The sequence below is a fragment of the Acipenser ruthenus genome, chromosome 18 (assembly GCF_902713425.1).
Source record: "Acipenser ruthenus chromosome 18, fAciRut3.2 maternal haplotype, whole genome shotgun sequence".
NCBI classification, from domain to species: domain Eukaryota; kingdom Metazoa; phylum Chordata; class Actinopteri; order Acipenseriformes; family Acipenseridae; genus Acipenser; species Acipenser ruthenus.
Genome location: NC_081206.1, coordinates 6,695,496 through 6,722,160, shown reverse-complemented (window position 1 = coordinate 6,722,160; position 26,665 = coordinate 6,695,496). Strand labels below are relative to the sequence as shown.

At 39.1% G+C, this 26,665-nt stretch overlaps 1 protein-coding gene and 1 long non-coding RNA gene across 3 annotated transcripts; one reads left to right on the top strand and one right to left on the bottom strand.

Moving 5' to 3' along the window:
- Nucleotides 1-3,951: 3,951 nt before the first annotated feature.
- Nucleotides 3,952-5,087, bottom strand: LOC117433476 (uncharacterized). Its single transcript, XR_009307614.1, has 2 exons — nucleotides 5,032-5,087; nucleotides 3,952-4,261 (listed from the first exon to the last, which is right to left on the bottom strand). It is a non-coding gene; the product is annotated as an uncharacterized LOC117433476 (long non-coding RNA).
- Nucleotides 5,088-8,202: 3,115 nt separating this feature from the next.
- LOC117422690 (acetyl-coenzyme A synthetase, cytoplasmic-like) lies at nucleotides 8,203-25,509 on the top strand. 2 transcript variants are annotated; one of them, XM_058991020.1, is made up of 19 exons: nucleotides 8,203-9,020; nucleotides 10,426-10,621; nucleotides 14,683-14,774; nucleotides 14,921-15,024; nucleotides 15,166-15,238; nucleotides 15,640-15,715; nucleotides 15,941-16,061; nucleotides 16,577-16,624; nucleotides 17,653-17,790; nucleotides 18,318-18,488; nucleotides 19,077-19,210; nucleotides 19,401-19,533; nucleotides 20,461-20,517; nucleotides 21,039-21,119; nucleotides 21,482-21,590; nucleotides 21,844-21,912; nucleotides 22,197-22,373; nucleotides 22,490-22,564; nucleotides 22,768-25,509. In XM_058991020.1, exons 1-19 carry the CDS (start codon nucleotides 8,894-8,896, stop codon nucleotides 22,887-22,889), a joined length of 2,103 nt encoding a protein of 700 aa, XP_058847003.1. In that variant the 5' UTR covers nucleotides 8,203-8,893; the 3' UTR covers nucleotides 22,890-25,509. The 2 variants fall into 2 exon arrangements, with proteins under 2 accessions (XP_058847003.1, XP_058847004.1); XM_058991021.1 differs by lacking the exon at nucleotides 16,577-16,624.
- Nucleotides 25,510-26,665: the final 1,156 nt, after the last annotated feature.

The window sequence follows — 26,665 nt, the reverse complement described above, 5'->3', positions numbered from 1 at the left end:
CAACCGAACCCACATCATTATCCTGCTCTAATGTCGGTATCTTGATTTCAGCTGAAATGCATGGTTCTTACTTGTTTTGTTGTTGTAACAAACGTAAACCCAAAATCAAGATCTGATTTGGTTGTGCATTCTGTTTTTGACTTGGTTATCATCTGTAGCGTTTTATTTACTTGTGCATTTTACAGAAAAGCAATATACTGGGAAGATCGTACAAACAGAAAGTGAGGCATGTTTTACCACTTACATTCCCTGAAGTCCAAGTTAACTTTAGCAGCAGAGAGCAGGTAATGCCCAGGACAGAAAGCAATAGGTACCAAAATGTGTTGTATAATGAGATTCTGACTTCAGCTTTTCTGCTACCAGCAGTGACCATGGTTCTGCTCTCTGGGGATTGACAGTATAGAAGTTTGCTATGTTTCACTCTTTGTTGCTTAACTAGCTGAGAATCTACAAGCTGTTGCCCTGCATGGCCCTGACCCCAGTATGCCAGCCCCCGGTTCCAGACTTACTGAAGGAGACCCAGCAACTGAAACGCACAGAAGGGGCAGAGACGATAGGCAAACAGAAGAGGTTGATCAAAATGCCTGGTCGCGTGCACTTTAATTCAGATACCAAAATAGGCAGAAAGAAGTCCACAGCACCCAAGTCAGCCTAGCAGGCAAAGACACCCAGAAGGAAACAAGACTTCTGAATAAAACATATTATTTATTCAGTTCTGTGTTGATTTATGGTTTATTTTCAGAGATTTAAAGGACAGTGTGTCCAGTGTACACAGGGTGAACGGTGGTGTTTTTTTTTTTTTATGTGCCAGATTTTTCTGTCTTGTAATAAAACGAAAAGGTTGTAATGTTTCATTGTCATCATCGCTTGACTGGTCAGGCTGCTTTGCATTTTGTTTTCTTAGGCTGTTGTATTCAGGCTGTCATTCAAATATTTTTTTCTTCTAAAAATCTGTCTCTATCATCCCATTTCAGATACTGAAGATTTTAAAAGAACATGGGACATGACTGGGAATCGCATACAAAATTCCAGCTATTAAAGAGTAAGTAGCAGGGTTCAGAACAATATAGCATTACACGTCCCCACGTGTTGCTTCAACTGTTTAAATAATGTAACCGTAATTTTTCTTTTCATTGTTAACATGACAACTTTTTATAATGATAAATTTAAAGTCTGTTTCAAAGCTCTTTTCAAAATGTCCGCTCGAGTGCACTAATAGTGTAAGGATTATTGCCCACATTATCAAATGGGTAACACAACAATAACGATCAATGATGTGGTACAGAACAGAAAAGCCAGAGCACATGTGGAGGCGTGTAACGTTGTATTTTTCAGAACCCCGCTACTTACTCTTTAACTCCTGCTGCCTCGGAGACACATGGCACGTAGCATGCTGCACGCAGAGCTGTATACACCCAAGAATAAGTCATCATTCATCCTTGATTTGAGGTGTGCATAGTTTGAGCTATTCCAGGCTTTACTTTACTGTGGCTCTCCAGGACAAGGGTTGACCACTCCTGACCTATGAGCTTAAACAGATCCACTGCAAACAGTTCACAAGCTCAGGTGCGTGGAGTACAGCCCACAGTAAAACTTGGAAGGGATCTCTGGAGTAAGCTCAGTCTCCAGTCTCAGGGCATCAGGATTTCTTTTCCCAAGGCTTAGGTTTTCTATTCATTTGCGAGGCAGTCGGCTTGTGATTGCACGCAGTAATGTTAGGTTTCTGGACTCCGGGAATATCCTGACCTGACTGTATCATCTGAAAAACCTCTGCAAATGAGAGGCAACAGTCCTGCTCTCCTACTTCGGAGTCTGGGGCAACTGTATAACTCCCATTTCCGTGCTGGACTTTCACTGGGAGCTCCCTGGTGCACCCCCCTTGATCCCCTGTGGAACTGTCACTGTCTTGAACCGACAGATCCTTCAGCTGTAGCTTGTTACAAGCCTGCCACAGCTCCTCAGCTGTACACTGCTGGCTTGTCTGGGACACAGACTGGGGCGGCTGGGATGAGAGCCACTGCTTGTAGCCTTTTAGGTCAACGGGCCGGATAAACCTTTAAAAATCAAGAGATTTTAGTAAAGACTTTTTCTACTGCAAGTTGTGTTAGTTTATTACTCCAAAATGTCTTTGTATAGTTAGATACTTGTACTGTATAAGGGGTCTCATGCACATTTCAGGACACAATGTTTTGTGGAATCTTTCCATTGTATATCCAAGAACCATCCAGCGTGATAGGAATCTATAACACTGTTTATCGTTACACATAAAAAAATAAAATCAGAAACACTCTCATTTCCAAACAAAATTTGAAATCTGCAACTTTTTATGCGTCAGAAACATGATGAACTGTACCTCGAAATAAAAACCTTCTCTAGGACGTTAGCGCAGATGTAGAAAATGCCTACGCTACCAACATATAAGTGCCCCAAATGCATACATATTGTAAATACCGGATGTACCTACCTGTTGTAATAGAACATTTTAATTCTTAGCAGCTGTTCGTCCTGTCTGCTGGTCACGTCACTCAGACTGCGTATACCCTTCTTGAAATTCTCGTCTTTTTCAAAATCATACGAATGAAAGGCTTCATACGCAGACTCCATAATCACTAACTGAAAACGGGGTCTTGTTCGGCAGTTTCAACAAATTCTACTATTTACAGCTTTGTCATGGTACTAGAAGTACTAAGACTGATGTCACTGAATTTATTTAATAAAACGCTTCAATTCACTTATTCATTCAAGGTATACCGTTATAGTTTTCGATTTTCAAATATAATAATGACACTGTTTTAAAATGTTCACTAAATCCGTCTTCAGGAAAAAATAAAAATATAACGTAAACAGGAACAGAGGAGTAGACTGCAATGAAAGATGGAAACCAGCCACAGCAAAATTGCCGAGACTCTAACTGTGTCGCCATCTAGTGGAGAAGAGCAGCGCACAGTTAGCTTGAGCAGGTGTTTCGGTCTTAACAGCATTCTGCGTACCGAGTCTTTCTGTAGGTTTGTAACATTTTTGTCTTTGGATAATATACATGGTCTTGTCCTTGTTTCTGCATACACAGTAGTGCAATGTAAGCATTCTGCAGCAGTGTGGAGTAGTGGTTAGGGCTCTGGACTCTTGACCGGAGGGTCGTGGGTTCAATCCCTGGTAGGGGACACTGCTGCTGTACCCTTGAGCAAGGTACTTTACCTAGATTGCTCCAGTAAAAACCCAACTGTATAAATGGGTAATTGTATGTAAAAATAATGTGATATCTTGTAACAATTGTAAGTTGCCCTGGATAAGGGCGTCTGCTAAGAAATAAATAATAATAATAATAATAATTCTGACAGTGTTGCACAGTATGTCTCAAGTTCCCCATCCCGCAGCGACTATTCTATTTAGGGCAGATGTTGTATTAAAGATTAAAAACACATTGTTTAAGGTATAACAAATACAAAATGACACCAGGGTGTCAGAAAAGTTAATATTTTGGATTGACGGCGTGTAAGAGCCCACCCATTCAGACACACCTCCCTTTGGAATCATTCGTTCAGTGCCTCTGTACAATCTGTGCATACAGTCTGTGTGAATGTCTGAACACCCCTCCCTGGCTGTGCTATTAAGTGCATTTTAGGCGCACAGTCGATGTTATCAGAATATTGCTCGCTCAGGCGGGTGTTCCTCTTGATTAGCATTGAGCTCAGCAGCATGTATGCAGATACATTACTGTGTTACTTTGTTTACATCTAATTACTCATTTATAACGTAGAACAAATACAAAATGACACAGTATCACAAGCAACCAAAACTATGGTAACTAATGAGGAAATGCATTACGGATGGGTTTTGTTTATAGAAAAAAAGGCTGATATCCTATTTTTCTCTGACTTGAACATTTACAATGTTTTTTTTATTTATTTTCAAATTACAGGTAATAACAAACATGTACTCAACAAACAAACAAACAGTGCACACTGAACGTAGTCGTTCTTTATTTAAAAAGAGGTTACAAAAAAATATACAGTATGTATAATAATTTACTCTTTTTGCAGTTCTTTAACAGTATTCCTCATGATGTCTTGGACAAACATATTTCCAGTTGGCAGCTTTTCAAGTTTGGGCTGGTTCTAGTTTATACTTAACTGTAAAGATAAAATAAAATACAATTAAACGTGTACTTAAGAAACGCTTTGTATTTTAACACAACAAATCACAAATCACAGTAACTCCAAGCATGTTCGTGAAGACGGACAGGTGGTAATCCTCAATCATCCTGCAAAAAGGGGAACACAAGGGCTATTAATCCTTGAGATGAAATATTACACGTCGAGGGTCTCTACCTGCTTGTGTGAGCTGGTAACTATTAGAAATGCGATTGGACTGATCAAACTATCTTTTACAGCAATGAAAAGTTACACTGCAATGCAACGCTTCTTTAATAACGGGCAATGACAGAACAATGTCAGCTACTGTACAGCCATTAGTAGGCTATTTCCATATTTTTACATATTTTATACTTCGGTATTTTTTTTCTAACATATATTCGTCAAACATTGTGGTCCAAAAGCATACAAATATATTTAGATATATTTCAGTGATATAACTTTGATATCTAATTGATATCAATATGGTACTGGTGTGTGATTAAAAAAAAAAAAAAACATCTTTAAAATGTAGCGCATGCCTAGAATCATATGACGCGTGATCACTAATACACACGGAAATGTAACCACTTTGATGTCCGTTCGTGGTAGTTTTTCGCACGATTGTACATTCATACCGACATTCAACTAATTTTAAACAATTATGCTAACTAAAAATAAAAAATAACCATGTGTTCTGAATTGCAAAAAATATTAGCAAATTAGTATCTTGATATATAGCGGTTGTTAAGAAAGGAAGTTAGACCTGTAATTAATTATGGCACGTTAAACCTAGTCTGCAGCTTAACGCGTGGGCATCCCCAGTGAAATCAAATGCTACATCACACTCCCTTTTCCCGTTTTATCACATGTGAAATAAAATGTCAAAAAAACTCATTACCTGTTGAAAGTTTTATGACCAGCGTGCTTGACTTTGAATGGCTTCTTAAAACGTTGTTAAAATGAATGCGCACATCACTTCCTTAAAGGCATTGGATAGGCTACGCGTCATTTGCCGTTTGACAACATTTTTTTTTAAGATAATGTACGCATCACAACTTCAGTCAAATTAAACTCCATGGAGTTTGTTTCATGACAGACCTAAGTGGCCGCTGTGACGGAGTGAAAGTCAACGCTTTTGCAAGCACAGCAGAGCTAGCAGACATTTGGGTCCTAGCATACAAGATTTATTCATTAGAGGTTTTTTTTTAAGCTCCCTAAATAAACATTGTATCCAGTGTATTTGAATTGAAAAGGCGTAAAGAACAGTAACTGGGATCCACCACCACAATATTTTTTCATAATACAAAATATAATATTGTAATAAATATACTGTATGTATTCCTCTTTAACTCATGCTCACAGTCTCAGTCTGAACTCCCCGTGCTATCACTGAACATTGATCCTTTTCAAATGCTACTGATAACACATGCTGAATTGCTCATGTACAGTATGACAACTCATTTGTGCAGTGTGTTATAAAAGCAGTTAAACATTCACTTTTAACACACCTGTGCTGCCTGCCCTAGGTTAGCTAAAAGGAAGTGGTTGCAACTAAGACAATAATTCCATAAAACGATGGAACACAGAATAAGAATCATGTCTTCATAATATCTTTTACAAATACTTGAAGACTATAAACTAGAAAAGAAATCGGTATTGTATTTTGTCTATTACATTATAGCATTAACTGTTCCAAGACCATACCATGTCTCATCATATCATCCTGTCATTTACCAACCAGACAGAAACTTTTAAAACTTATTACAATTGTATTTTATGAATAAAGTGTATGTAAATGTAATTAAAACACCACTGTATAACAAATCCCATCAATACAGAGGCTGTTACATACAATTGTTATTCATCTTTATTGCAATTCTGTGCAGAATCGGGTGAATGATGGCTCCCTCTCTCGACCCCTGGCTCAGTCATACTCTGTTTAGCTTCAACCTGTCAGCTGTTCATCAAAGTGTCAAGGAAAGACGTTCTCATCCAGCACACACAAGATATGTGTCAGTGTGATTTTGACAGGAAGGCTTCCACAGAAGTTGCGTGCCATCCGATTTAAACACTGTGTCGTTTAGCTTCTTATTCGTTCATTTAAGCCTTCAAAGGTTAGCACAGAAGCACTGTTTTATTGTCGTGTATAGTAAGTTACATGCATGACATCGAATAACATATTCAAGATGCTATCGAGTTTGAAACAACTCTATGTTTTAAAGATAGAAAACATGTTAACAGATCTTTTGTGTAGGCTTTTCAGCTTGACATTTTCATTAAAAATGTTTATACTGTATGCATAATTTGTAATGGAACACATAAACAATAAAAAATCATGACAATTAATTATGGTTCTGATTTTGTATAATGATTCTTCCTTTGTATTTATTCGTTTTTAATTTGATCAAAAGGTCAGTGCTCCTTTATTGATCAGGTCAAAAGGTCATTAAGGCATTAATTTCCAATAAGGAATTGAATCTTGATTGTACAGTATTTAGCTATATATATATATATATATATATATATATATATATATATATATATCATTGAATATGTGTGATCTACTCTAAGGCAACAGTACAAAAGGTAAACCTGTTTAATAATTAGTAATGGTACTGAACTCATGTGACTTCTTAGTCACATAACACAACTTTAAAACTTAAATTAGGCCAATAAAAGACATGAAGTGCATTTTAGATGAGCAGGAGTTCTGCAGAAAAGTGCTGAGTGGCAGCATTGTTTTTTTTTAATAGCCACTCTGCATGCTAAGAGAAAGCCTTTCTATTGAAATCAGGGTTGCCCACTTTTCTTTTTCTATATGGCTTGACAAACTGAATGCCGTGCATTGGTCTGGCTGTCAAGTGTATGACAGCTTTGTGCATGCCAGCTACGCATACATATTTGATCTAGAAGATGGAGCTTGTTAGAATACTATAAAATTCTGTTTCGTTTTAGTTATTTTTTTCTGAAGTGTGGACTGAATCATTGCAGTTTTCTTTTTTCCTATAATGGAGTTGTAAAGTCCATTGCAAATGCAAAATATGGGTTGAACGATCAAGGTCAAACTATATAATCTATATAATCTCCTGTTGCAAAATTGTAATCATGAATTTAATACATGTTAAAATGATGATCATCCTGTGACATTTACTAATATTATTTAACCAATGGAACAGTTTATTGGAACAGCTGGCATCCACACATAACATAATTCGGACAAACTAACATGTAATTGGTGAAAATAATTCACCAGTTGGCCAATTAGTGGTTGTCTTCAATGGTTGCCATGCTCTAATGGCACAGGCATTAGATATCCTCTACAAATATGGAAGAGCATGTATTTCCCTTATCCAGGGAAATGTTTATTTTGCTTATTAAGGAAATCTGCACATGCTAAGTTGGGTCTCTTTCAGGAAATGATTGCTTTTTACCAAGACAGCTGCACAGTGCAAACTCTGGGGTAAATGTTTCCTGAAACTGCAGAAACACTGCCAGAGGAAAGCTGTGCATGTCTGTTCCAGTGCAGATCACATCAAAAGAAAGGGCAGCACAGGGTAACAATGAACAGAGATGTTGTTCTGTGACTGATCACTGCCTGGTACCATCTCTACATGTAGGCAGTACTCAGTGCACGCTTCGTCATACCATTTTGAATAAGCATTTTGCACCATACAGATACAGTTATAGTTACTGTGCTTTACCAAAGTATTCACTGTGCAGTTAAACAAAAAAATGATGAACGTGCTGCACACGAACAATATTTGCAGCCCATCCATCCTGCCCCACGTGCTGTTACTCATAAAGGACATATTATTTATACTGTAGCAATACCAGACCGGTATTGCATCATAAACTACAGTGCTTCAGATATAAATAATAATAATCCGACAAGTCAGTAGAGAAGTCGAATAGAACCGGTGCTGCCATTTTCACGGTCACCGCTGAAGTACACTGTACAATTTGAATAGTGTGTCAGGCATGAAATTGCAAAAACAAGTACTGGCCCTTTAAGAGACGTTTTAAAATTGGATCCGTCATCAGTAAACTCGCCGTTTGATTGGGAATAAGAAGTCACGCCCCTTTGAGGGCAGACACAACAAATTGTCTACCCACACTGTGTTCTGTGCTTCTGAGTTGAGACAGCGAGGGGTGGGGAATGGCACGGCTAAATTAAGAGACAACACTGCTGTTTAAAAAAACAGTTTCAGTCACAGACCTGCGTTCAGTACTGGGTTAGCTACTGCTTTGGCTCGTGTGCAAACTGTCTAGATCTATTAGTATTTTTTTTAATGTGCGATATTTAAATATTGCTATAAAAATAGCAAAATCGCAAAGAAAAAGCACACACATGTGGCCGTAACGTAAATCAGCCTTGTCAAGGGCATTTTGACAAGCGTGCACTTACTACTTTTTTATTGTAGAATATATATTATTGTCGTATTTAAATCGCATATACATTATTTTCAGTGTATGTCTTTGGGTTTGCTCCCTGTAACCTTAGCGTAAGGTTTGCATTGTCTATTTTTTATTCTTTTTAATTCTCGACTGTTTTTTTTTTTTTTTTTTTAATACAAACAAGGAAGTGTTGTTTGGTGGGTTTTCTGTATGAACTTGGGCGCGTTTCTTTGTTTGAATTTTTTTTTTATAACAACTACATATTTTATTTAAAAAGCCGCTGAATATCTTCAACTCCGTTGCAAAACATCCTTGTACGTTTTCTTCTTTTTAAAACAGAAACATTAAAAAATTAAAAAACAACAATGATTCCAAACTGCCTCCCCCAAGGAGACGTGTACCATGCATCAGAAGAACTGGTCAAAGCAGCTCATGTGCCCAGCTTTCAAAAATACAAAGAACTTTACTTGAAATCAGTTGACAATCCTGAAGGTGAGTTGCATCTGCATTCGTATTAAGAACACTGTATTCTAACGATCCACTTATTTAATGCTTTCTGTTTATTTATTTGTGGTTTTGCTTGTTGCTCTCGTAATAATAACAGTTATCGGAAATGTCTTTGAATTCAAACATATGCATTGGTCGTTCATTTAGAAGGGCAAATGTTGCTGTGGGCCAGTGTTGAATGCTGGCACTGTGACTTTAGTAAGTGTCGCAACCCGACCTAACTCCTGCCCCCCCTCTACATTCGAAACGCTCACTTTGGACGCAAATTATGCAGGGGCTTTGAATGCGACCGTGATCCTCAACGTTTGTTTAAAAGAGTAATAATAGAGTGATTGTGAATAAGGACTGTAGAGCTACAGTATACCTACTGTTTAACTAAGCATCGAGCGCTGTCTAGTGTAGGTGCTCTATGTAGCAGTGCATGCCAAACATACATTGCACTTATTTACATGAGAGCTGGAGAGAAGAAATGTGAATTTGCATAACATCCTGTACATTACCCACATGTTGATACAAACAGGCTAGCTCCCTTTCTCATACTGCAGATCGGTATAGATTCAAACTACTAACAGAGATAGCTTTAGTTATACACTTAAAGGTCCGTTTTTTTTTAAAAAATCTAGGTAATGTACAATCCTTGGGTCATTTACTGATTACTTCCTAGGACGCTAATCTTGATGGACATATTTTACATCAATCACTCAATCAGTAGCTGCTGTCTGTGAAGTCTAGGCCATTGAGAGAATCCTGCTAAACTGTATGTTTTTCTTTGTAAACCTTTGAGCTGTGTTGTCACTTTGAAGTGGGTTGTGAATATTTACATTGTATGATTATTGGTTCATTGAACATGGCAATAGTAATGTATGTGTAAGATTGGTACTGTAGATCAGAGACTGCTAATCATCACACCTTTGTTGGCAACCTTATTTCATAGTTTCCCCTAAGCATAGACTAGGTTTTTGTTTCAGTCACTTTCCAAGCAGTGTATTACATTCTTTTAAATGGTTATGATTACAGTAAGTGCAGCTCCCCGCATGTTCATTGTTTCACAGAACTCATTTTGATAATGCTAACAAGGGTGCCATGTCCCAAGCTGCATTTGGGCTGGGATCCCAGTTCTTTCAGGAAATTGCATTAGCCTCTAAATAGTGGCATGAAGCCAAAGGATATTTTTAAACTGACTTGATGTAACTTGAAGTGTTATTATTTCGATGGCAATTTTTTTAAGAAGAAAACTCGCATGGTTAATCTGTAAAGATGAACAGCTCTTCTGTTAAGTCACAAGTGGGTTATACTTGCACGTCAAACCTGACGTGGTCAGAGTAAGATCTTCACTGTTCTTGTCCTCCCATAGGCGCCTATCTCAAAGATTTGTGCTTGTTTCATGCAGAGTTCTGGGGTGACATTGCCAAAGAATTCTACTGGAAAAGCAAGCACAGAGGTCAGTTCCTGGATTATAACTTCGATGTGACGAAAGGAAAAATCTACATCAAATGCATGGAAGGAGCCACGACCAACATCTGCTACAATGTCCTGGATAGGAACGTCAAGGAGAGAAAGCTTGGGGATAAGATAGCGTTCTTGTGGTAGGTAGAGTCAGGGTTAATGCATTTGATTCATAGGCAACATTTGAATGGTAATGTTGAGGGACAACCGATGAGGCTGGTTTACTGTCTCTATTTAATCTTGTTGACAACTGCTGTCCTATCTGTGGGGCTACCACATAGGTGCTTGTGTGTCTGTTCATTGCATCCATTGGGCAGTGAGCGTGAATGCATTTCTTGCATCTTTTAACATGACTGCTTATTCAGCAGTGTTGCAACACATACCTTGCATGCAAATACCTACAATAGAAGAGAAGAAACAATACAAACTAGGACTAGTATTGCATATACAGCAAAAAAACAAATTGTAATCCCATTGGTTTCATTGGCTTGTCAATAAACAGCAAAAACATTCATACTTCATATATACTATATTGTTATCTTCTGATGTGCAGTATGAATTCAGGAAAGTTAAAGGAGATGATAGACCAGAACATTGTGCAAGTGCCTTCCATGGCTGTCAAGATCATTTATTTTTGCCTAGCAAACAATGCTGGAGTAGAATGCTTAAGGGAGGGACCATTCCATCAAGACGTCGTGCATTTTGATGGAATTCAATGGATTTCTCAGCCAGATTTAATGCAACTTTTATGCTCCTTTCGACAGCCTGAAGCAAAGGCAGCCTGGTTTTGTCTACCTTGTGTCCTATCTGATTCTGATAAGTAGTATAGAGTCCTTGAACATGTAGGTCTGGCGGACTTCCAAACCCATCATTTAATTCTTTAAAGGAGACCTTTTTTTGTTCTACAAATTAAAGGTTGCTTTTTCTTACAAAGCACACTTGTTTGTTTCCCTGTTTTAAAGATACCTGTTAAAGGTGTAGTAACCAAGCTTTTAAAAACAGTTTCTCAACTAATTTATAACAGTTCAGTAGATGCACTTCCTGTGCAGCAGGTGTTAGGATGCCACAGAGTCCCCAACAGTTTGTAGGATCCTAATACCTGTTGCAGTGTGGTGGCAGGATACATTGGCTTATCCTGAATGCAAGTGAAAATGAGGTCTGGGCAACTGGTAAAAATGGTCAAGTAATGGGCCAGGAGCTGTCATAACATTTTACACATCAGAGGTAAGAACGTGTGACAATTTGTTTCAGAAAACACTTTTTAGTATCAGATGTAGAGGTTATGTACAAGTGTATAGAGGCAGATGTTCCAAGCAGTGCTGTTGATGTGACGACAGGTTCACCGCGGGCAGAACAAGTAGTGCTGTAAATAGGCGCAGGGAGAATACCATTTGGACTCTTTTAGTGTTGAAGGGCTTTCACAAAGCACAGTTCTGAAATGGTTGGCTTTAGCTCCAGTGGGAGGAGGCTGGTTGACAGTTTTCGCAGTATGTCCTTGAGGGGGTGTATGTATTAGGATTCCAGGGGGAACTGTTAATCAACTGACTAGAGGACCTGCCTCTGAAAATGGAGTGTGTTTCTAATGTGCTTGGTCATCGGACTGCACTTTTATTAATCATCTAATAGGGGAGAAGCCCATAGAAGAGATGACCTAATGATACATTGGTTGCCAAGGACGACTTGTGTTCCAATTTATTTTAACCCCTGTTGTTACTTTTAGCTATTGAACTTTAATGAAGGGGAAAAAAGGTAGAGAGGGAAACGGATTGCATTGCTGTTGAAGGAGCGTCCTATACAGATGCTGTGTTTGTTGCCTCGAATTTATACAGTAATTGCATTTGCTGTAAATGAAATCAAACAGAATACTGAAAGGTTTCTTATTTTTGGCATAGAGGCATCTGCTTAGTTTTAAAATCAGATAAACTAATTGCACAGAAGGAATCGCCACACAGGCTCTTGTGATTAATACAATTCTGTCTGTGAAGTAGGCCGACCGCATAGATCAATACTGATGATTAACGTGAAGCAGTAATGGATCTCGACAGAGCCAGAGTCCTTTTTAGGTTGGATGTAATTAGTAGTACACTATACTTTGAAGCCTTTTTTTTATATACAAGGGTCTCCCAGTGGACGCACTGTGGCCTTTTTGGAGATGAATGGAAATCTACGCATTGTTGTTCCTTGGTCATTCACTGTTATTGTACAAACAAGAGTTGATATAAATATCAGATTTTTTAGACTCTGTTTCCTTCCAAGCTCTGCAGAGGCGCTGGTAGCCACCTCACTCCAAGACCTTTCCATCACAGACTGGCAGATTCCTTGTTTGTCTTCTAAACTTTGGTTTGAAGATTACAGATAAACCTGCTCAGGGAAGGAAACAAGCGTTGTTTTGGAAATACCCCTTTGTAACTGCTTGTGTGTGGTACTGTGGATTGGGGGTAGTTTTGTATTGTTTGTGATGGAAACAGTGTCAGGTGAGGCTATTCCCATGTAATGTGCTGTTTACATTGCTTATCTGACAGATATACACACCCCTCCACCCAACCCTTGGCTTAATGAACACTATATTTTATTTTAAAAAAGCTGTTACAATGGGTTTTTGACTTAAGGTGTAAAGGAGAATTAATAATGGATTTGCTTTTCTTGAAAGATGTTTTGGACGGTATTTATTTGTATGTTTGCTTTCAGTCTGAAAGCTTGTTGTCTGCTGCTGAATTCGTCTGAAAGATTAGTTGGGAAATGATCCAGACAGATCAGACCTGTGCACAGAGGTACGCTGTGTTCTTAGGACAAGCAGTGAAATACAGATCTGACAATGTGTTGTGTAGGACACTTTAGTTTGTGCAATGTATATAAATAAATTGATCCAGCAGCCAAAGAATGGTTTACTGACACTTGTGAGCAGTAAACCATGAAACCTTTCTACTGTCCTATTCATTTCTATTTCTAAAGTATAATTTATAATGAGGGATTCTGACAACACAGATTAAAAAAAAAAAATTCAGGATGCCCCAATACAGCAAAACAAAAGAAGAGTACTTTTTGTCAAAACCAGAAAGAACCGGTGAATTCATTTTGCAGAATAACAAACACTGAAAAGAGAAGAAATAAAAACGAATTTGTCAACTTCAAGGTATACTTTAATTATTACAGCACGTGATGAAACCCAGTTTGTGCCGATCCCCAACACTTTCCCTTGATATTCTGTAGGTTTGTTTGTGGATATCTGCACTGTAAAAACTGAAAGCTGGCTAGAAGCTCATATTTTCAGCCCGTTTGTTTGGATGCTCCACTATGATTTTAAACTCGAACAAAATAAGGCTGTGGTCAACCTAAGCATGCTTGCATTAACTGCTGTAATGGCAGATTGCCAGTTTCTTCTTTTGATTGAATTTGGCAGGAAGAACAGTTCTAATGATGAAGCTCAAACGGCTGCAGAACTGGTCTTATTTAGAGAGTTCTGCAAGCTTTCAGTTTGTTGTTTTAAATAACATCTCAAAGTACATGGTGTGTAAATCTCCTGAGATTTACAACCACACTGGCACACAGAAGATTATGAAACAATTTCAGGACTCCTGCTCTGTTTGGAATGAACCCATTCCAGCTACAGTATTATAATGCTTGGTTGCTGTTTAGATCATTTTCAGCCCCTGTGTAGCTCTCAGATTGTGTCTGTGGTCCTTCTGTCTGAAGGTTCTGCCCTTTAACACGGTCCTAGAGCCCACACCTCCTCTGCCAAGAATGTTGAAACACATTTTAATGCTGACTGCAGAGTTACTGCCAATAGATGTGAGATTAAAAAATGTCCACTCCAGCGACCCTGGTAATTTATTCCACACACAACCACGATCACAAGATCTGCCTAGTTAAATTGTAATATTAATTTGCATCCTCATATGTGGCTGTCTTGCATTTGTATCTTCCATATAAAGACTAGAATAGCTTGTTTTTTTATCCGTTCCCATATGAGGTCGCTGTGCATGGAAGGGTAAGTAATTGCTTCAGGCTTGCCGAGTCAGAATGGAACTTGGATGTTGAGAATGTCCTAAGCAAGCGGAACAATAGGAAAGGCTAAGCAAGGATAACAGTAGTGTGCTACAGAATCCAGTCCTGTTTGTTTGCAGCTGGGATTCACCTGTCTTGTGTTGTGTTCTTGGCTTATCGCTGCTAATGAGGTCTGTTTTCATTTGTCTTTCTCCAGGAAAGGAAATGAACCGGGAGATGAGATGAAAATCACCTACCGAGAACTGCTGCTGCAGGTGTGCAGATTCGCAAATGTGTTGAGATCGCAAGGTACTTGAAGACTTAACTACTGTTATAACTGAGTGTGTAAATGTTATGGCTACCATGTGCACTTAAAGATGCATTTCACAATTCTACTTTTGTTTTAGTTTTTAGAATTGTTTTTTTTTAATACATGTGAACTGCATTTTGTTAAGGGGTGAAGAAGGGTGACCGAGTCTCAATCTACATGCCCATGATTGTGGAACTGGTGGTTGCCATGTTAGCCTGTGCCCGAATCGGAGCAGTGCACTCCATTGTGGTGAGACACAGTCATTTTCATTAAAAGTAACTACAGTATTACGCAAACAGCTTTGGGCAGATTTGGTGGTTCCTCTATAAGGGAAAACGCTCATGAAATGCGCTTTGTTGTGTGTTACTGCAATTCCGTTTTCTTTTGCAGTTTGCAGGATTTTCTGCAGAATCTCTATGTGAACGAATCTTGGATTCAAACTGTGCCCTGCTCATCACTGCTGGTAAATAACTTTCAAATTGTGGGAGTGATTTTAAATGAGGGGTGCTTTTTCATGATAGGAATTCACTGTGGCCTTTCTAGATACAGTTAATCGTCTTTTAATTTGTATTTGTAACAAAGGAGTTAAAATCTGTAGCCTCTCAGCCACCAACATATTCAGTGTCCTAGAGAGCCTATAAATACCAGCGTATTTTGATGTTTAATGAATGCTCTACGAGTTATTCATACTGAATCTTTTTCTTGGATGACTTTCTTTATTGAACATAATAAACTGCCTGGACCCCATATAGTACCCCTGTATATTTTCTGACTGAATCAACCACAAAGTACAAATGTACTGTGATCAATTGTCTGAATAAATGTAAATAAAAACAGATACTAACTTCTCTCCTTTTATTTCAGATGGGTTTTACAGAGGCGATAAGCTAATTAACTTGAAGCTGATAGCTGATGAAGCACTCCAGAAATGTAAAGAAAAGTAAGCATCGTTTGTGAGAAGTTGTGTCCTACAAAAAGACCCCTGTTAAAATGGAGCAATACACATTTAAGTTAGTGACAAGACTGAAGAAAAAAATAATTTGTTCAAATTGGAAATTCAGTAATGGTCTTTAGTGTCCGATTGTAATTCCATGTTACTCCAGATGTATGGACCCTGCCACTCTCCCAAGGGGGATAAAGCAGGACATTGTGATTTTGGTTTCAGAAATCTCCTAGTGAAGAAGTGCATTGTGGTAAAGCACCTGTGTAAAGAAGAGGTCAGCTGGGACGGGTCATCATGCTGCTCACAGTCCCCTCCGACCAAGAGAGTCTGTCACATTGTGCAGGTGAGGGGGGGATCGGTAGGGGAAAGAGAGTTAAGACATCACTGCATGGCCTGGGTTCAAAGCCAGCTCGGGTGACGAGTACAGAGGTCTGATTTTGTGCTGTTTCTTTAGCTTTACACTGTTGTGAACTATAACACAATAAACATGTGTCTGTATAATGTGGTTTTCACCTCCAGTGAATCTAATAGCATTAAAGATGTTTTTACTTAACAAAAAACCTGTTCTGCAACTTGTCTGTAAGTTGCTTCCCTTTATTAACTTGTAACACTTTGTGAAGGTACATTGGAGTTCCTTATTAAACACTTATTCTGTTAGGAGCTGCATGCTACAGTGGCATTTCTTTCCCTTCGCAATCCATTTACATTTTTATTTTGCAAAGGGGAGAGGTGGGTTTAGGGATGTTTATTCTATACATTATCATACTTTGATTTTAATCCTAGCCTTTTGATTTGTGGTACTTCATTTTACCACTCATCAATTTAATTTGTGTAATCATCTTTTAATTAACGTTTTAGCAGGAGAAACTGAGTGAGAAAGTAAAGAAAGTCTGCCCCAAACCCCAGGTATTTCTTTTTACATTTTTTTATTTATTTTTTAATTCTAACTTTGGGGAGGTACAGTCAGTCTTGCCCTAACCATGACCGCTTCTCTGAAGACTAGGTATAGCTTCATTATCGCTTCTCCCCTACCCGTGTAGTGGCGGTATTGTAATCTAACCCCTTAACATTCAACCACTTTTGACAAGACAAGTAAAACCGAACAAAAATAAAATCCCATCTGTTTACAAAAGCCTCCTGCACTCATCTGCTTTCCACTCAAGAGTGTTGCACAGATTAATGACAGCCTTCAAACTAATTTACCCCCAAAATTAAATTTACTATCGTCAAACCGTCTGCCTTTTTGATAAAGCAGTGTGACAGAAATATAAACTATGGAAGGATGCCCACTTTGTAAATCATCATCAAGCAGATGAAATAACCACTCCTGAAATGGATTTCCAAATGAGTGTGTGCCCTGGTTGTCCATGCAGCCCATTGCTGATTGTGAGTTCATGGCCCTGAAACAGGGCAACTTGTCATCCTGTACCACAATGACACTGCAGGAAAACCACGACTGCAGCAACATTTATCATCATGCACAAAAATAACTACCCTTCAACTGGACAGAGTACCCGTTTTACTTCTAAAACTACGGATTCCACCCTTAACAGTACTAACAAAGAGCTGTGTTGCATGCTTTTTGTTTATTTTGATACCTGTGTTAATATTATATTAATACAGTACTTACAATAACTATTATTACTGTTTAGTTTTGTATTTATTTTAGGAGATTACGCTATGTTAGCCTATTCCAAGACCCCTGTACAACACTGTGTTTCCTCTAAGCCTGAATAATTACAAATGTATTATAATTTTTTTAATTTAGTTGTTTTTCTCGACATACAAATGAACGAAACACAATACAGTGGAAAGGTGTCCGAAACAGAGCTGGTTTCTTAATGTTAAGGCAGTTGAATTAAAACCCCACTGCGCTTTGTGTTGGGCGGCACAGAGTATTCAGCTCTGTGTATTAAGCGGTTGATGCACTCCAGGTTCCCTGGAACCCGGACGTTGACCTGTGTTGGCACAAGCTGATGAAAGACGCTCCTGAAGAGTGCGATCCTGAATGGTGCGATTCAGAGGACCCCCTCTTTGTACTGTACACCAGCGGCTCGACTGGTAAGCCGAAGGTAGGTGTCCTCCCTTTGTGACGAGAAGTAATAGAACATGGCTTCTTTTTACTATAGTATTACTACAGCTTTAAAGGGAATCCATAAAAGAAATAACCAATATTATTATTATTATTATTTATTATTTTATTTATTATTATTATTTATTTCTTAGCAGACGCCCTTATCCAGGGCGACTTACAATTGTTACAAGATATCACATTATTTTTACATACAATTACCCATTTTACAGTTGGGTTTTTACTGGTGCAATCTAGGTAAAGTACCTTGCTCAAGGGTACAGCAGCAGTGTCCCCACTGGGGTTTGAACCCACAACCCTCCGGTCAAGAGTCCAGAGCCCTAACCACTACTCCACACTGCTGCCCTATATAATATTGCAATATTATTTATTTCCTTTTCCATATATAGCATACATTGGCATTCATTTCCGGGTTCTTTTTAATTTAATAAAAGAGCTGTGTGTGGTGTGGTCTGTGCTGTGGGTCGCACTTGCTTGCTGAAATAGATGTATTTCTTTCTGTTCCAGGGTGTACTGCACACAGTGGGAGGATACCTCCTCTACACCGCGGCTACGTTTAAGTATGTGTTTGACTATCAGCCTGATGATGTGTACTGGTGCACCGCTGATATCGGGTGGATCACAGGGCACTCCTACATCACGTACGGACCCCTCGCTAATGGGGCTACCAGCGTGCTGGTGAGTGCACCTTGAGAATGCAGTGCCCCCCCATGGTCCTCTTCAATTCCACACTGAATTAGAAACCTCAGCTGGCCACCAGGAAGCTGCAGTCCAGGGCACTGCCACAAAGTAAATGACTGCAGGATATTGAGCATGTTTAGATTAAAAAAAGATAGAGAAGGTAAATACATCTGTAGCTGTTTATTTTTTTCTAGCTGCACTAAAACCCTGATTATCAGACACTGGCTTAGTAGCCTCCTGGTGTGGTCAACTACCAGACAGTACACAAAACTTTATATAGGCTTGCTACGTTCTTTTAGTTCCGCCTTCTGTGAACTCAGCTTTTAATATAAAGTAAGCCTTGTTATTTTTTGTTGTGATTTATTAGCTCTAATTTTAGCAGAAATGAAACCACATATAAATGTTTGTTTAATCTGTTTCACTGTGATGACGATCTCAATTTACAAGCCTAAAAGTGTTTAGCTTTTCGTTGAACGGGTCAAGCGGTCACTTTTCCGGCATAAACCAGTCGTTCAAACAGCAGTGGTCTTTCATTTCTACTATGATTGGTGCAGATCTAAGATCTGTTTTATTTTTCTCCCTCAGTTCGAAGGCCTCCCCACCTATCCAGATGTGAGTCGACTCTGGGAGATTGTAGACAAGTACAAAGTCACTAAGTTCTACACCGCCCCCACTGCCATCCGGTTACTCATGAAGTTTGGAAATGAGCCTGTCCAAAAGTAAGAGCATATTTAAAAAGATCAAATAAATTAGAAAGAAAAAAAACTCATTTAAATATACGTACTTGCATATGGTAATATCCTCTGTCGCGTAGCCTTCCTGTGTTTTTGGTTTATTTTCAGTAAGATTGAAGTTGCAGCCAACTTTTTTTTTTGTATAATTGTAATTTGTTTTATTTCTGTGTCTCAGATACAGTCGCAAGTCGCTGAAGATCCTGGGGACGGTCGGGGAGCCCATTAACCCTGAGGCCTGGCTGTGGTACTACAACATTGTGGGGGATAAAAGGTGCCCTGTCGTGGACACTTTCTGGCAGACCGAGACTGTGAGTGCGAGGAGGGGAGGGGAGAGATGTACACTTCTTGTTTTGTCAGTAAAACTATAAAATACTTACTTGTTAAAGGCCAGAAAACGTTTAATTAGATTAGTGGGAACCTAATTTATCCATAATTTTAAATAATCAAAAATAAAAGGTAAAATGTATCGGAAACTTCAATCAAATGTTTCAACTGGTGCCTTGATCCGCGTACTAGCTTTTACTGAACAATGACAGGTCTAAATTTTAGTAAATGTTTCTATAGTAAATGCAAGAGGTATAGAGGTCCTGCTTGCTGGGTTCAGAAGTGAAACACTGATTCACGTTTGTGTTACTTCCGTTGTTGTGTATTACAATGTATTTATTGTTCGCTAGTCTTTCAGATCACTAAATAGATTGAAGCTGATACAAGATGCAGGAGACATTTAAACGTTTTGTTTCTGCCTTGCAAGGCAATTGATGACCTCTGACCTGTCTAGTTGAGTGAGCACCTTACTCCATATGTCCCTTAGGCTTAGATCAGCAAATGCAGCTCTCTGGGCAGTCCTTAGATTTTGATTAAAGAACTCCAGGGCGTTTAGCTGCTGTGCTCTTCAGCTCTGGAATTCTCCTCCCAGTATAATTAGCAGTGCTGAGCTGGTTCATATTTGAAGGTATTTTTGATCAGGCTTTTGTTTAAGCTTTGTAGGAACTATTTTTGTAAAGCATCCCGGGATGCCTCTGCATGAAGGACGCTCTGTATGTGTAATTGGTGTGGTATACACAAAGACTATGCAGTTGGCCTTTCTATTTCCACGTTCACTAAGTTTAAATGTCCCTCCCATGCTGTCGGTGATGAGACAGCTGCTGAGGGAAGCAGAGCCCATGACCTCATAACCTCAGACCTGCATCATGCCCCTGGTGCAGGCGGTGCTAACCAAGCTGCGTGTGTTTTAGGGAGGCCATGTGATGACTCCTCTTCCTGCTGCCACGCCCATGAAACCAGGGTCAGCGGTACGTTTCTTTTTATCTTTGAAATGCCAGCTTTTCGCAGTTGCCTGTAAAAACCCTGTGTGGGTTCCAGTGATTAAACGGGTGGTGTCAAATAGTTATATCTTTACAGGACTAGGATAGTAATCTCCTGTTTCATTTCGATTTTTGACCTCTTGACCTCCCTCAAACTGGAACCCCTCCAGGCGCATGGCATTATGGGTAACTGCAAAGGTCTGCTGTGCTTTTAATTCAGCTGCATGCCATTCAAACGGCACAGTCTCTAACTATGGCTCCTGCCTGCAGCACTATAAAGGGGCAGTGCCAGGGGCTTGTGTTTTGTAGAAAACGGCACGATGCTCAAAAAGTCAGTTTAGCATTGAAAGGTTCAGCACTGCATTTCCACTATAGCATTGCATCATTAACTTTGGTTCAGGAGTCCGAACACTCCGTATTTAGATCTCAGTATTGTCTTTGTTTTGTATTCCTTGTGTGGTGTGTTTCTGAGCTCTTTTGAAAAGCAGCGGTGCCCTATTGTTTTCCAGTCATTCCCTTTCTTTGGAGTGGTTCCTGCCATCCTCAATGAATCTGGGGAGGAGCTGGAAGGAGAAGCTGAAGGATATCTGGTAATCTGATTAGGAATTCTTGCTTTGGAACAGGGTGGGTGGGAATCCTTTTGCAGTGTCTTTTCAAGTATACAGGTGGAGCTATTAATTATGTATGGCCACCCCTGGTGTATAATTCTGGCCCACTCTATCTGTGGAGAGGAAATCATGGTATTGGGAGCTTTTAGTATGTTTACACTTGAGATCAATTTGAGCTCTTGTTATTCAAGCCTGTATGCACTTTACATACAGTAAAGACATGAAGGATGTAAACTCGACAGGCCTAAGGTTTCCTGTTCATCAGCATCCCCTACTGGATGAATACAGCATTGCACTTTTTTCAATGTCTTTTTAATTGATTTTGTTCTTGCCCATTGCTGCAGGTGTTCAAGCAGCCGTGGCCCGGAGTGATGAGGACAGTCTATGGTAACCACCAGCGGTTTGAGACCACCTACTTCAAGAAATTCCCAGGGTACTATGTTACAGGAGATGGTAAGAATGGGGAGGGAAATGTTTTGGAGACCTTCAAGTTCATGCAGTAAACTTTTCCAGATGTTGAGGGATATTATTTGGAGCGATTGCATGTCCTCAATACCGCGTACACCAGTACCAATCTGCTGTAATCCCACTGGGATAATGTTGTGTCTACTGTCCATCAAAGTGCGGCTGTAAAAAGCCAAGGTTTATCAAATTGTGTTTTTTTTTTTTAATAGCTAATGAAATGTGTTTTTTTTATTTTCTTCAGGCTGTAGGAGGGATAAGGATGGATACTACTGGATTACTGGCAGGATAGACGACATGCTGAATGTTTCTGGTGAGTCACCGGGACTGCTTGAAAGTCGTGAGCGATTGTTTTTCTGACACGGACTCTGCACTACTGCAGTGTTCATTTGTTTGGTCTTTCAGCAGGTTTTCCTATAAATCGGACCAATAAATAATACAAATCATTAAAATGGGGCTCTCCACTGGGCTTGATGTGTTTTTACAGATTTTTATTTGAATGTTGATCTAAAGCAATGGTGGGATTTGGATCCGTCACTGTTTAGATCATCCCATGTAAGCCTCTGAAGCATGTGTTTAGCTCTGTCCTGCGTTCAGGTCATTTGCTGAGCACTGCGGAGGTGGAGTCTGCGCTGGTTGAGCACTCAGCGGTGGCAGAGGCGGCCGTCGTCAGCCACCCACACGACGTCAAGGGGGAGTGTCTTTACTGCTTCGTGACGCTGAAAGACGGGCAAGAGTTCACCAAAGCACTGGAGGCAGGGCTCAAAAAACAAGGTAGATTATCGAACACATGTTCGAACTACCTGTAAAGAAAGCATCTCGTATCCAAAATGTTTTTTGTTGTCCTATGAATTTATCGTACCTAAACAGCATTTTTTATTTTTTTTCAGTCCGAGAAAAGATTGGACCCATTGCGACCCCCGACTATATACAGAACGCACCTGGATTACCCAAAACACGGTCTGGTAGGTGTTAAATACCTGCTATATATTTAAGTAATCAATATAAAGACTTTTTTATTAAAAGCCTATTTTTATATTCATGTTTTAAAATCAATATACATTAGAAATGAGGAATACAAATGTTTGAATCCAGTAAACCAAAGATGAGTACGTAAAAAAGGGAGCTGTAAGGATAAAGTAAGCTTTGTGCTTGTTCTTACTTGTAGGCAAGATCATGAGGAGAGTATTGCGAAAGATTGCCCGGAATGACAAGGACCTGGGCGACATCTCCACACTCGCTGATCCTACAGTTATAGAACAGCTCTTCAACAGCCGCTGTGTGCTGTAATCACAGCATTTACTGCTGATTGTAAAGCTACGGTAATCACAGCCTTACTGCTGTTTGTAAAGCTACATTAAGAAGGGAAGGGTTGCACAAAATGTGAAGATTTTAAATTTTTAAAAACTAATTTTTCTGCTCATGTTAGACTACAAAGAGACCTGGAGAATTCATTTCTGTGTTTTATTTTTTTTCTTTCTGTTAAGCAGTTTGTAAAGATCCTACAAAGACGGGATCGGTGCGTAATTAAAACGTCTTTATATTACCATTTCAACACTAAAAAGCTATAGGAATGAAATGCATTGTGTCTTGTACTGCAAGTTATAAAAATGTTGGGATATATAATGATTCCTAAGACTGTATTACCAGTCTGCTGCATCTTCCTTAGACCTCTTTACTGGTCTGTCGTATTGAAATAGTTCACTTGCCAAAAATAGATGTTCCCCTACTGCCTTTTCCACCTTGATCCTGGTGATCGTATCCATGGTTTCTCTGGGTGTGAACTTAAAGGGATTACTGGATGAACGTATTTTTCTAGGAGGCTGATATTTCATCAGGTCCTGAAATAAAAATTGGTCGTGCATTGAAAATGACATATTTAGCATCCTTCTGTGTCTTCCCAGATGAATTTCAAATATAAAAATTGAAAGATTAATGCAGGCTTGTGCATGCTGATGCAACATGGTTTCTTTTGACAAGTTTGGAAAATGCTATGCGGTCTCGCATCTTCAGAAGCTGGCCTGTGCTGAGCCCCACTGGGGCCTATTCTTAAAGCAGTTTGCTCCAGTCTGTAATTTACTCCCTATTGTATTAATGGGGTGGAATAAGAGAAATCCATTTTACACAATGAGAAGGACCTATACATGAGCTACAGAGTAGTTTCGTTCCAGTTTTGCAACATGAACAGCTGTGTGGCTATTTTTTGTTCTTAAAATAGGAGAGCATTACAGCCTGGAACAAAATGATTAGAGGACAGGCGCTCAGGGGTCTGTGTGTTTTTAAAAGTCCTGACCTTCCCAACTTAAACTGTCATTCGCTTGTTTCTCTTGTTCACTTAAATGACAGCCACTTGATTGTACTTGTTCACCATCACCTTGGTTATCGGTCACCCTTGTTTTACTTACAATGAGTATCTTGTATCATACCTACCGATTGTGACAGTGAATGTTTTAGCGATTCAAACGCACTTATGGTTATGGAAAAGGAGGCTTTGTAAATTGTGAATTTATAAACCTGATCGTATCGAAGTGTAAAATGTGCACCCTTTCTTTCTATCTTTCTTTCTTTCTGTCCATCTTTGATGCAGGGAGAAAAGAAAGTGCATTACTTTAGAAGCTTGCAGTGTCATCTGGTTGAATAGAAACATTAATTATACCATGTATTAACAGCAGGGGGCAGCAGAAATGCAGTTTCAACAGCGACAATGCTAGTAAAACAATTGAACCAGTCAGGAGTCAGAGGTTGAATTCCCAGGTTTTTTTCTTTCAACCCTACCTTACAACAACAGACAAACTAACGTGTAACTGGATCTGTGTGATTGGAAACGACTGGACTGGAGCAGTGCTAGGAATCTGCCCTTGGAGCAGCACACACCAGTCATTGGAATTGAACACTCCACAGCAAGGAGGTGCTGGTCAGTGGTGTTGATTGAGGCGATTCACCATTCCAATTGAAGAGTAATCAGATCGCGCCGCTCGACTTCACAAACTGGATTGAACTCCGGCACTATCGGACTTGTGCTTTTATATTTTCCCCAGTCTGTCTCAAAAGTAAGGACCGGTTTATTCTATGTAAGGGTACTGGATTATGGGTTAAATAAGATAGAAGGCAAATTTGTATTTGTGTCTTGGATGTATCTAAAATGTACCACAAACATGTACATTTCAACCTACTGTAGTAAAGTAATGTTCTGAACAGCGTGCAACTTTTTGAATGTGTAGAAACAGATATTTTGGTTTGTAGGTTGTGGTTTTTAACAACAGGTATATTTGTGGAATGTTTGTGTGTGTGTGCGGGTATTTAAGAAATCAGTTTTAATGAATACATTGTGTAATACATTTTTGGTCTGTCAGTACTATGTGGCTATGTGTTAAACAATGATAAATGTAATTTCTGTAATTGTTCTGTTTGATCACGCACAGTCTCCTCATACAGTATGAGAATCCAATGTAAAAATGCAAGCTTCATAATAAGGATGGCAACTTTTTATTCCTCTATCAGTTCAAGCAAGTAGTAGAAGCTCACGTTCCTGTAGTCGAGTCAAAGCAACAACCTCGTATCAATCCTCAATTCAAGAATTTAAGCAAAGAGGCTTCTTCTTTTTATGAATAGTTGAGCTACTGTGGCTTTTGATGTAAAAAACAAGATGTGTGCTAGTGGTTAAATAGTTATTACCAGGGCATAAATAATGGTTTGAGCTGACTTCATGCGTAATAATTAATCGCAAATGTGGTTTTGTTTTTAGCTTTTCTGTTAATGCTATGTGTGATAAACCAGGTTTTCCCCATTGTGTACCACTGTATTAAAAAATACAAGCAATGTAAAAGAGAGATTGTGCCTGAGGATATGGAAAATCAAATGTTTGTTGTTTTTTTTGATTTTTGTAAATTTAAAATAAATGTTAATGAAATGTGTGGTATACTGTATTATTATTATTATTATTATTATTATTATTTTAAAATATGTGTTCTCAATTAATACACAACAAACGCTATGCAACACAATACAAGTACGACTATTACCAATCCCTACATCAACCACAAGATGGGGCTATTGAAGTTAGAAAGCCATCCACACCGATGCGAGACTGCTTTTCCAGTCCTGCTGGTAGCAGAATAGATGGATTTCCACAGCTGTATTGCCTCGGACCCCCCAAAGGGATGGCTGGTGATGGACATGTAGATACAATAGCATTCTTCAATAGGTTGCATGTCCAGCAGGGACTGCAATGTATGCTCGGCTGCTCCAATGCGTAAATGATTGATTAAGCTTGCCCTCGTGTATCTGCAAAAGAAATGCGTTTAAAAAAAGATCTTGTGTTCTTGAATGTTTTGATCTTCACAATAGAGCAGGGTGTTTGAGCTTCCTGTATACCCCTAACGGTTAGGGTGAGGGTATATGGGAAGCTCAACCACTCTGTTCTATCATTTCTGAGGCCTAACCCATATATGCTTTCCTCAGATATGACAGGAATGGTTCTGTACCTGCAAGCCCTTCTCCCTGCTTTGAAAGTGCAGGGATTGTATTCTTACCCGGTTCAGTAGCCACACCTGTTGCAGTGATAGTCCTTGTCGGAGAATAAAGTTATTGCATGTCCTCCTCTGTAAAACCCCCTCGCATGCCTTGCTTGTGTTCTCCTTGTGCATTGAATAACAGCATTCATGGTGCCAGTGTGGTTTACGACCCAATAAAAATGCGGCCACTGTTTATTAATCATAACATAAAAATGATAACATCTGAAGAGAATGCAAACTCCCCAAATAAAAAAAGGACATGTCTTACCTAGACTATTAGTAACTATTATTGGCATAGATACTGGAAAACCATTTGCATTTTCACATAAAACTTTAGCCCTGGAAATTCCTTATTTTAAGGCCTCTGGATTTGAATCCTCTTTCACTTGCGTACGTTTGAATTACGTTTTGCAAAAGACCTTTGTTGTAACAAATTATTTCTAAATACAGTTTCATACAAAAATCACAGAATTCTCATTGTTAACAATCTTCAGGTTATGAGTGCAAAAGGGGTAACATAGACTATCGAAACATATTGAACCCTGTCAGTTA